Source organism: Sinohyriopsis cumingii, chromosome 1 (assembly GCF_028554795.1).
Source record: "Sinohyriopsis cumingii isolate HCF-2022 chromosome 1, ASM2855479v2, whole genome shotgun sequence".
Taxonomy (NCBI): domain Eukaryota; kingdom Metazoa; phylum Mollusca; class Bivalvia; order Unionida; family Unionidae; genus Sinohyriopsis; species Sinohyriopsis cumingii.
Window position 1 is genome coordinate 141,045,472 of NC_142961.1, and position 12,214 is coordinate 141,057,685.

Consider the following 12,214-nt stretch of genomic DNA (forward strand, 5'->3'; position numbering starts at 1 on the left):
TATCTGCTCTTGTTTGTTTTGAATACATTTCTACTGGTTGTAGAAAGTCTTTCATTGACCAGAAATTCCCAATCACTACTAGATAGCAACTACTTAAAATAGAACACAAAGAACGACATTTGTGTGACCTGACGTTTTGGCGGGAAAGAGGTCGTGAGTCATAGGGCCAATCGGTACTTGGAGTGGAATTACATTCATGAGTGAGGGGGCGTATCATAGCTTGCCAGTGTGGCAATTTCACTTCCCAGTTGATATAGCTGTCAGTTGTGTTTGGAAGTTGCAGCAGTCTGGTTCGTTCAGAAATACATATGCGTAATAATCGATTCATGGATGTCTAAACTAGCCAATTAAACAGGTACTAATAAAAATGTTGCAGCGAATGTACAACTAATAGTCGCACGTTTACCAAAAGGTTTTCAAAGGTGACGTTAATTACCAGACGGGAAAGATGCACGAATTTTCGCATCATTACGAATTTATTGTTGCACAACACTTTTGACTTGTATGTATGTGCATAAAAATTCTTAAGTTTTTTTTTATCCCGATTGTTTCAAATTTCTGAACAACTCGTATAACACTGAATCCCAACTTAACACTGACTCTTCTCAACCCTTGATGAAGATTGCTGTTAAAAGACGGTAGTAAGAGCTCGATAATATATGATGCAATATTTACTTGGACGATAGTCGTGAACATTATAAGACTTGCCCCAAAAGACTTTTCAATGCATTACAGCGATATTTGGGCCAAACTGGCTACGTTATGAAGTTAATGGGGACGACGTTATCGATTGGAAGCCACGTATGATGCAATGCAATACTGTAATTCGTTACTATTCACCTCGTCAGAACTGATCGATAATGTGAACATGCACATAATGTGACTTGAGCTAGTTGTGGAACAAAAGCTTTTCACTAGAATAATATGCCGTCGACCATGCTGTGGTGTAAAAACGCGTGTTAAACGGTCATAAACTTTCGTTCTCCGAAATTCAAATTTGAGAGACCTTTCTCTTTTAATTCCCATTGGGTTACGTAATATGCAAAGTGTATTTATCTGGGATAAAGCCTTAGGTAATTATCCGTTATACAATTCTTACAGGTACGGGACAATGAATTGTACATAACAAAAGGCACGTAATATGCATAAACTCTTTTGTATGTCGCCCATTTATCAAAAGCAACATATCGTATTTCCCCCTTGTGTGGGTGCGTTTCCTTGCATTCCCACGTGGTTAACCAACATACGTCTGGTCTGTGACCTTGAATAACATCTTTGATCACCAACTCCGTTACCTGAACGGTGGTTCACATTTCAGAACTTGCCAAGTACATGTACGTTTGTCACAGGTTGGGGAGTTATTCTAATTTGGAGTTGTAGTCGTGCAGCATGTTGGTGATCGCATAACCTACTAAAAAAATTGTCTATGTGTGTACAGGTAAAAAGAAAAAAAAAAAGAAACGACCATATAAATTCATGCGTGTAGTTTTCTGAACAGGTATGAACGACACCTTTTCCAGGAAAGCGATATAGGTCTATTTTTTATCCTATGCCATAAAATAAAACGGCTGGAAGGAAGCAGTTTGTTTGACTTAATTTATTCACACGGAAACGAACACGGCAACTTTTTTTCAATATCACTTGAATCATCTTGTAAATGGCCCATATTATTCAAGGCGCTCTAAAAAGAGCTTATTGTATTTAGAAGCACCATGACTGGACGTAGTAAACATGGGATTAGCATAACGCTGTCTGGCCTCTAACACGTCGGGAGTCGTTCGAGTACACACTCTTGGCAAATCTTCGCGAGCCAAAGTATCGATATGTTAGCCTATCTAGGTTAACTTGTCGGAACTTTGGTCAGCAGAGATGTAAACGATGCAGAAGATGCCATATTTAGTTGGACGATAGTCGTGGGCATTATAAGACTTGCCCCCAAAGGCTTTTCAATGCATTACAGAATATTAACTCCGGTTACATGGTCGCCGCCAATAAAAACACCGCATCCAGCCATTCAAAAATGAGGGAAAAAGAAAATGGTAGACACCCTTTCTAAGAAACCACATTTTTTCCTCGCTGCTTGACATGTTTAAACAAATGTTGATAAAAATGTGCATGCAGTCACGAGCATGCATATCCGAGAAGTTCAGGCATGTTCCTCCGAACATGTTTAAATTTTCTGGCAAACAACATGCTTTCCCTCAGTTTCCATACTTTTGGAGCAATGAAAAATCGGAATATTTCATGCACACATGTAGATGCCCGGCGTAAATTAACGAGCTTAGTTCTTCTTATTTCCCCTTTTCAACAGTTAAAAAAAAAATTGCTCACAGATATGGGCAAGTCATCTACATCAGTCACGTATGTAGACGATTTTTTAAAAATAATTTCCAGTCAGCGTGGATAAAGAGAGACAACTTACTGAATTACTAAAATACCACCCTTTTTATTTAACATTTTCAAGAAATGGTCTCCTAAATAAACCAGAGGACATTTTTTTATACAAACAAAAACCTGCATCAGCGCCAGTCATATATCTAATCTACAAAGTTACAATAAAATAGAGTTGGAGGAGAAGCGATAACTAGCTGACTTCTTAAATAACCCCCTTTTCAAATTAAATTGTTAAATAAATTTCGCTAAAAATAGGTCGTATGAAACGAGTAAAATCTTACCGTGATATGCCATCCATACATTTAGCCATCAAATGTTCATTAAATATTCCAAGTGGTATGGAAGAAAAACGATAAGCTCTGTAACGTATAAAGAGACAGACAGGCGAACATGTTCATTAATAGACTGACTTTTAGGACGCGCGACTGAAAAGGTGCACATTCTAATCTTACAATTATATCGGCATGGGAGACCGCTCCGTTGGTCTAGCGGTTAGCGCGTCCGCTTCTGCTGCGGGAGATCGCAGGTTCGAACCCCGGCCGAGTTATACCACAGACTTGTACAAATGGCACTAGCAGCTGCCTTGCTAGGCGATCAGCATTAGGAGGTTAATGTTAGGAATGGTCGGCCTGGTGTCAAGATATTGGGACTAGGTTGAACGTCACGCTATATGTCTGCGGCATGAAGCCCCGGTGCTAAACATTGCTATAAACTGCTACACTGCAGACATCGTAGCAAATCCTAATCATACACACAAACACATAGATTAGCCTAGGTCAGCTACTGCAGCGTTTTTGCGCAGGGCACTTGATTCAAATTGCCTTGGCAATAAACAACCTACTTGTGTTGTTTTTACTATAAAACAATTAGCAAAATCAATCAAGGAGGTGCATGGATAATAAACCTCACTGGACAGTTTCAGTGAAAAACCATTGTAAGCTTACATTATAAACTTCATCCAGTTCGAACTATTGTATAAGAAGTGTCACCCAGAATTGGACAGAAGGAAAAAGCGTAACCTTTTACGCATTTGTAACAACTATATAATGCGCTTACAAAAAATGAGATGATCTGTATTCTAATGATTACTGTCCCACCCCCATGCGGACGTATTCATATTGAAAAAAGTTTACAAGCATACGGTTGAGGAAAAAGTAATGTCTTGTTGCACATCATTACCATCCACATATATAGAATACAAAGTGTTTATAAAATCTAAAAAGTATCGTGGATGAAGATGCCAATTTCTTTATTTAAAAAAAGACATCTTCACAGAGAACAATGAAATCTTGTACATGTACACCAACCTTGGCCGGGGGGGGGGGGGGAGCTGGCGCCCTTTCGAAACGTTGCATAGAGTATGTTTTCTGTATAGTTGGATCGTTCAAAATAAGCCCCGAAAACACAATGCAGTAGTTCCAGGGCTTGGCCCCAAACAAGAATTCCACGTCACAGACACCCTGCTTACTTGTTTAAGCACCCCTACCCCTATTTCCAGATCCACCCCTGGATTTAATCTACTGTGTATCGATACATTCCTCCGCTTGATGTGGGAGAAGCCATAAGGTAATCATTTCTCAAAAATGCGCTTTGTTTGGTACCTTTTCAATAAATGTCTCCCAAAAATGGGTCAGACTCCAAAAGGAAAACAATATTGGATACCTACACCAACCATATCGCTGGCCAAAAGGAATTCAGTAAAATCCTACACCAACCAAATGACTGGCCAAGAGAGAATCACTCAGATCCTATAACCGGTGTAGGAGGGTTTTACGAAGCACAATTCTTGACTGCTCCACCCCTTTTCACATTTTGTCAAGAAATGTTCTCAAAATTGGATCTGAGGAAAACAACGAAATTTTATTGCACATTTACACCAACCAAATTCTTTCAATCTACAAAGTTTTCATACACATATTTACACCGACCAAATTCTTTCAATCTACAAAGTTTTCATACACACATTTACACCGACCAAATTCTTTCAATCTACAAAGTTTTCATACACACGTATACACTAACCTCAATTCTAGCTATCAACAAAGTTTTCATGCACACATTTACACTAACCAAATTCTAGCAACCTACAAAGTTTTCATAGAACATCTAGCAACCTACAAAGTTTTCATAGAACATCTAGCAGTCCATAAAGTTTTCATAGAACATCTAGCAGTCAATGAAGTTTTATTGCGCAAATCAACCATAATTCCAGCGGTCTACTAAGGTTTCATACATAAAATCTACACAAACATCATTTTAGCAGTATACAAAGTTTTCATTCATTCCTTCAATCTATGTTGGAAGATAAGTGATCACAAATTGAATTCCCAAAACACCCGTATTTTACAATTTAAAAAAAAAATGTCCCACAAAATGGAATGTACAGTAACCACATATTTAGGCTTCAAAATTTCGCTAAAATCATCTGACCGGTTTTTAAAAAGTTGAATTGTCAAAATCCACTCTTTTTTTTTGGTGAACAATGCTTAATTACATTTCTCTCCAAAAATGGGTCAGATGAATAAAGTAAAGCTTATTGCACACCTTCACGAACCTCATATCCAGCCTACAAAATTCCATTAAAATGCTTCAAACGGTATGGAAACAGATGACAAGATTTGACAGACAGACGGAAACACTGCGCAACGAAACCATTCCCGCTCTTCGCAGAAGTACGCGGATAATTAATTACAAATATATTGTGATTAGGATTCAAGTTTTGCTTCTAACATTATTTTGTGTTACTGTGGTACACAAATCGTTTCATCTCTGTCTATATACAGGCAACTTTTGCTCGGCAGAAGATCATCGTGTGGTATAAAATTTGGAAGTCCTTATTTAATGTTATGTGCCACTGTTTTCTCAGTACTTATGCAATTTCAATTCGCCACAGGCAAAATCACACGTCATTTATCACCATTAATCATCACCCTGTTTCAATGGTGAATTGAGAATGCCAGTAGTATTAGTTTAATTACACTTTGCAGGTAACACCTTTGTTTTATGTATGCAGTAAACATATAATGAAGTACTGATTTGGGACATTAGAATGATTCGCTACTATTTACCGTCATTACTAGGATTGGGACATTGGAATGATTCGCTACTATTTACCGTCATTACTAGGATTGGGACATTAGAATGATTCGCTACTATTTACCGTCATTACTAGGATTGGGACATTAGAATGATTCGCTACTATTTGTCGTCATTACTAGGATTGGGACATTAGAATGATTCGCTACTATTTGTCGTCATTACTAGGATTGGGACATTAGAATGATTCGCTACTATTTACCGTCATTACTAGGATTGGAACATTAGAATGATTCGCTACTATTTATCGTCATTACTAGGACTGGGACATTAGAATGATTAGCTACTATTTACCGTCATTACTAGGATTGGGACATTAGAATGATTAGCTACTATTTACCGTCATTACTAGGATTGGGACATTAGAATGATTCGCTACTGTTTACCGTCATTACTAGGATTGGGACATTAGAATGATTCGCTACTGTTTATCGTTATTACAAGGATTGGGACATTAGAATGATTCGCTACTATTTACCGTCATTACTAGGATTGGGACATTAGAATGATTCGCTACTATTTACCGTCATTACAAGGATTGGGACATTAGAATGATTCGCTACTATTTACCGTCATTACTAGGATATACGTTTACTTCAACTACAAACAAGATACACCCTGATCTGCCGACAGATCAGGATTTAAGGACTGCTTAGATCCAGCTCTGCTTGCACACTATGCGACGGCAGACCTGCACTCAGATTATAACAGTACATACGGTATTTCAACGTAAAACTTTTGTTATTTTTTGTCTATTTTCATGGTATTGGTTCAGCTCAATTTTTTTTTGTGTTAGAAACAAATGGATAAAGTATTCGAGGAGTTTGTAAACTTTATGATCTCATAATTACCATGGTTCCAATATTTATCGGTGGAGGGGATATGGTGCGACTAACGCAAACTTGCTTTTACTTAGTGATTTTTGTTGGTATTTTCAACATTCACCATCCGCCTGAGAATCAGAGAAAGAAAAAGTTTTATTTTGTTTAGTGTTTTACCGCACAACAAAACAAGTAATAAAGTGTCCTGCCTAAGGACACGCCTCCCGGGCTGATCCGGTGGTTGGATTCGAACCTGCACCTTTTCGGTCATGAGTTTGGAGTGCTAACCACTGTTTCACCACAGTTCCTGTCTCTATTAGTCACCTCTTGCGACACACGGGAGGGAGCGTCGATATTATTGTACACCAGGAGAAAAAAAAACACGACAATTTAGTCTAGAAAATATTCACTGCCGCCAAAATAAATAAGGGTCCCGTGTAACAAAAAGATAAATTTAATAGAACTAACTCGCCGCGAGCTCGTAACATATATAACTGGAAATATTGCCGCGAAAATTGCATTTGCTTGTGAACGAAGGTTAGTGTTTAATTCCAGGTGCAAAACTCAAAACTACAGATAATAAGCCTTGTTTTAAAACTATGAACTGGTTAAATTATTCCGTGTTATGATAATGACCTCCGTATTAAATTTAGAACTTTTGAACGTACTTTTTCCTTTGTTGTTAACAAGACTATTGAGAGGGGTATTTTGTACATATCGGGTAGATTTTGTCGCTTTTAGAACTATATTTTATTGGAAGATGGAAGAATATTATACTTTTTAAAAAATGCAGAAGAAATCAAGTAGAAGAAAGAAAGACAGAATGAAGGATGAATTTACACTATCTGTGAATTATGTTTCAATAAAGGAACAAAATATGCAGCATGATATCCTTAAAAGTTTAAATCGCTTGGATCATTGTCAACTTGATCTGCGAGACTGCTTACTGTATTGAAAGATTTAGCAAGGTAAGGGGAATAATTCAAGCATTACTCAAACTCAAGTTCGGCGCAATTTGAACCAGGAAAGAAGCTTTGTTCTCCTTCGTATGTATTATAAAGCGCCTTTTGAAACAGATCTTAAAATGGCTGCGCCCTGTCGTATTCCCGTGGTGGTCGTCCTAGGTTGTACTGGAACTGGCAAATCAAAGCTGGCTTTGGAGCTAGGGCGAATTTTCAATGGAGAAATTATTAGTGCAGATTCCATGCAGGTCATATAGAAAATAGAAACCATTACATTAGACAAGAAAATGAACCACAAGCTAATGCAGGTTCACATCTGTAGAACGTTGAGAAGTAACATTTTTCAGGAATATTTCGTGTACTTGGACATAGAACACAATTAATTTTACTATATGTTCTCTACATTTGTTTTTTCAGTACTGACCTTTCCACTGTGTGACAATCAATGCAAATCATATGTTAATCTAAAATACCTTCAAAGATGACTTCACGGTGAAGTTCTTGTCAAAGGTTGACCAGCTCTTTTTTGAGATGCTGGACTGTCAACATAGCAGCATGTAAACAGAACACAGATTTCACTTCCGGATCATTACTAAGGCCTTATTGCTCCCTGTGCACTGTCGCTGAAATACACACAGACAACAACACCCTGAGCTCATATTATCAAGAATAAAGTTACCTTTAAATCCCTACCAAAAATGCATAAATAAAACTCATCTTTCACCACCAAAATGAGAGAGGAAAAAATGTTCTAAAAATAGACTAAAACTACATTCATGGGTACTGAACTGGAAGTGTTAATTGTGACCCCAATTCCACTTGGCAGCCCATATCAAAGCTTTTTTTTTAAATTCTTTTTTTTTTTTAATGCTAGAGGTATATTACTTTAGTCGGACTTTACTTAATCAGCTGTCTACAATTCATTGGGCTGGAATGCGATACAAGCCGGGAAATCCTAAATTGGTTAAAAGGATAATTATCTTGAACGAAACGAAGCTGTCAGAACACTTATTTAGTGTTAGTGTATTTTTTTCGTTTGATTAAAGAAACATACTTCAGGGTAATCTGATTTCAGGATTCCCGGTTTCCAATGCATCCCAGCCAACTGAATTTTAGGTAAACGGAACTTTAAAACTCACTTTGTTTGCCTCTGTCAGAATTTGATTTGAATAATTAGAAAAAAGACATCTGAGTAAGTAAATTTCGATTCAAGCAATATAACTTTTGTTTGTAGAAAAGCATCTGTATGGGCTGCCAAGTGTGTGAGATATTTCTACAAAATTGACTTTTCATTCTGAAGTTAGTCGACCTCAGAACAAGCTACACAACGTCATTATTTAAGCTGTAAGACAGCGACCTATAAAACACAAGCATCAGGGGAGGGTGTCTTACATTGTAGGACTGTGTACTGTCTGTACTCAAAGATAAATCAGGTTAAGCTGCAAACACCCAGATCTGTTATAGTTTAATAAAACAAGCTAAATGATCTGCAGAAATAAGCATTTTCTGTTGACTTTCTGAATCAAGTAACCAACAGATCACTATGAGGTAAAGCTCCTTGAATAAATTAATCTCTTTGCTATTTCTGTTTGAAGTTAATTTTATTGAATTTTTATTGTTCATTCTAGTTGAAATTTTCCTTTGCAGGTTCAAAGGAAGGTATTCACAAGAAGTGTGTGTAGCTGACCTTGTTTATATTTGAACTAATTTCAGTTTTTGTACAGAAAATAGAGTTATTGGCATTCAGTGTTATTACTTTTCTGCTAGTTAAATCCCAAACTGAAACAGCAGTCTTGTAACAATAGACCTGTAATATGAACACACTGAGCACATAAGTACTGGTCATGTGATCATGGGAAACTTGTTATAACCCCTTATAAACATTGTACTGATTTGTGTTATTATATATGAGACTATTTTTAACATTCTGAAAAGAGTGAAAAACCAACAAGTTTTAGAAACTGTAACAGATAATTTATTTCTCTAGAATACAAAGTAAAATTTTTAAAAGAACTTACAGTATTGTGATTGAAATCCCAAATAGTTATAAAAGTTCTATCACAAGTCCAAATGTAAGAAGTTTCATTTGAATTAGAATGGTATTCCAGATAAGTTCCAATATTGGATGTGATGCTAGTAGTCTCAAATGTAGTAATGTGCTAGTGGCCTGGATTGTGGTGATGTGCAAAAAGTCTTTCAGTGTACCACCACAACAATATAATCCAGAAATATCTTACTCTGAATTCACTATAATTCTAAGTTAATGCTTCTGTCCAAGAATATTATTAATGAACACTTTGTATTTCCAGTGAATAGTAATTTAAATAAGTAATTACACCCAAATGAAAATCTGAACTTAACAGTAAGACTGATTCTGCTTCAAGACGTTAAGGCAAGAATGAGTAATTTCTCAAGTAAACAACATTATATAATAGGCTAAGACACAAAATAGAACCCAGATGAGGGTCTGGAACTTTCAAAGTTCTCAGTACAATAAAGTCTATTACTAAAATTATAATAATGAACATGGCAAACATCAGATACATCAGGTTTTTCCATGGGGGGAATACAAATGACCTAGACTCAGATTAAGATAAAAAAAAATGTTTACCTCCATTGATAATGATCATAATATTTAATCTGTACTCACAGAGAAATATTAGCTATGAATCATGTAGTTTACAAACTAGACATACTTGATTAGGTACAGAGTGAATTTTGATTTTGGACAAGGTCAGGTACAAAATCAAAATATATATAACATATTATCATTAAGAAAAGCCAACAGATAATAAAAATTAAATATACACACCAATACATTAAAAAAAATTTAATATAGGTACATTTTTTAATAGTTCTGGAAAACATATGTTCAGCCTGAGTATTTTCTGCACTAGTACACATATTCCATCTTATAGATTGAGTACTAATATACCTCCCTGTATTAGTACACTTACTTCATCCTGTATATTGATTATTAATCTACCTCCCATTATTAGTACACTTATCCCATCCTACAGACTGATTACTAATCTACCTACCTGTATCAGTACACTTATCCCATCCTATAGACTGATTATTAATCTACCTGTATTAGTACACTTACTCCATCCTATAGACTGATTATTAATCTACCTGTATTAGTACACTTACTCCATCCTATAGACTGATTATTAATCTACCTCTCCATAAAGAGTATTGCAATATTCTGCCCCCACTGCAAATCCATTTAAATGTAAGGTTCTGGCTTTCTTTGACTTAGATATATCTAATAAAGGAATTATAAATATAAGGCAGTCAGTATTCTTTAACAGTCATGTGTGGCTCTTTGTTCAGTCATGTTTGGTTCCTTGTGTGGCAGTACTGAGATGGATTTGTGTGGCAGCACTCAGATGGCTCTGTGGCAGTACTCAGCTTTGTGTGTGGCAGTACTCATATGGCTCTAGGTGTAGCAGTACTCACATGGCTCTATGTTTGGCAATACTCTGATGTCTCTATGTGTGTCAGTACTCTGGTGGCTCTGTGCGTGGCAATACTCAAATGGCTTTATGTGTGGCAATGCTGAGATAGCTCTATGTGTGGGAATACTCAGTTGGCTCTATGTGTGGCAGCATGTACATGGCTTTATGTGTGGCATTACTCAGATGGCTCAATATGGCATTACTTAGATGGCTCTGTGTGGCAATATGCACATGACTGTGTGGCAGTACTCATATGGCTCTATGTGTGGCAGTACTCATATGGCTCTATGTGTAGCAGTACTCACATGGCTCTATGTTTGGCAATACTCTGATGTCTCTATGTGTGTCAATACTCTGGTGGCTCTGTGTGGCAATGCTCAAATGGCTTTATGTGTGGCAATGCTGAGATAGCTTTATGTGTGGGAATACTCAGATGGCTGTATGTGTGGTAATACTCAGATGGCTGTATGTGTGGTAGTACTCAGATGGCTCTATGTGTGGCAGCATATACATGGCTTTATGTGTGGCATTACTCAGATGGCTCAATATGGTAATACTTAGATGGCTCTGTGTGGCAATATGCACATGACTATGTGTGGCATTACTCATATGGCTCTGTGTGGCAGTACTCATATGGCTATATGTGTGGCAATACGCACATGGCTGTATGTGTGGCAATACTCAGATGGCTCAATGTGTGGCTATACTCAGATGGCTCTGTGTGTCAATATGCATATGGCTTTATGTGTTGCAATACTCAGCTCTTTGTATGGCAATACTCATCTCTAGGTGTGGCAGCACTCACATGGCTCTATGTGTAGCAGTACTCACATGGTAATATGTGTGGCAATACTCAAATGGCTATGTGTATGGCAATACTCAGATGACTATGTGTGGCAGTATGCACATGGCTCTTTGTGGCAGTACTTATATGGCTCTGTGTGTCAATATGCACATGGCTCTGTGAGTGGCAGTACTCAGATGGCTCTATGTGTGACAATACTCAGATGGCTCTGTGTAGCAGTATGCACATGGCTCTATGTGTGTCAATACTCAGATGGGTCTGTGAGTGGCAGTGCTCAGATGGCTCTATATGTGGCAGTACTCACATGGCTTTATGTGTGGCAGTGCTCACATGACTCTGTGTGGCAGTATATATGGCTCTTTTTGTGGATATTTGGATGGCTTTGTGTTTGTATATTGACGTGGCTGTATGTGTGGATATTCACATGACTGCAGCAGTACTCACATGGCTGTATCTGTATGTGTGGCAGTACATACATGGTTCTGTGTGGATATCTGCATGGATTTATGTGTTGATATTCACGTGGCTCACTGTGGACCTATTCACATATGTGTGAATATTCACATGACTTTATGTGTGAGTATTCATGTGACTTTATGTGTGGGTATTTGTGTGACTTTATGTGTGGGTATTCGCTTGGTTTTATGTATCAGCATACTCATGGCTTTATGCAAG

General features: G+C 37.3%; 1 protein-coding gene across 2 annotated transcripts in view; it reads left to right on the forward strand.

Moving 5' to 3' along the window:
- Nucleotides 1-5,814: 5,814 nt before the first annotated feature.
- Nucleotides 5,815-12,214, forward strand: part of LOC149808026 (tRNA dimethylallyltransferase-like) — a 125,856-nt gene continuing 119,456 nt past the window's right edge. Inside the window, exon 1 of one of the 2 annotated variants that reach the window (XM_089972701.1) lies at nucleotides 5,815-6,209. In XM_089972701.1, coding sequence (XP_089828827.1) covers nucleotides 6,168-6,209 — 42 coding nt within the window. In that variant the 5' untranslated portion in view covers nucleotides 5,815-6,167. Of the gene's footprint in view, nucleotides 6,210-7,390; nucleotides 7,522-12,214 lie in introns of those variants that run through there. The other variant, XM_089972692.1, reaches the window with a different exon arrangement.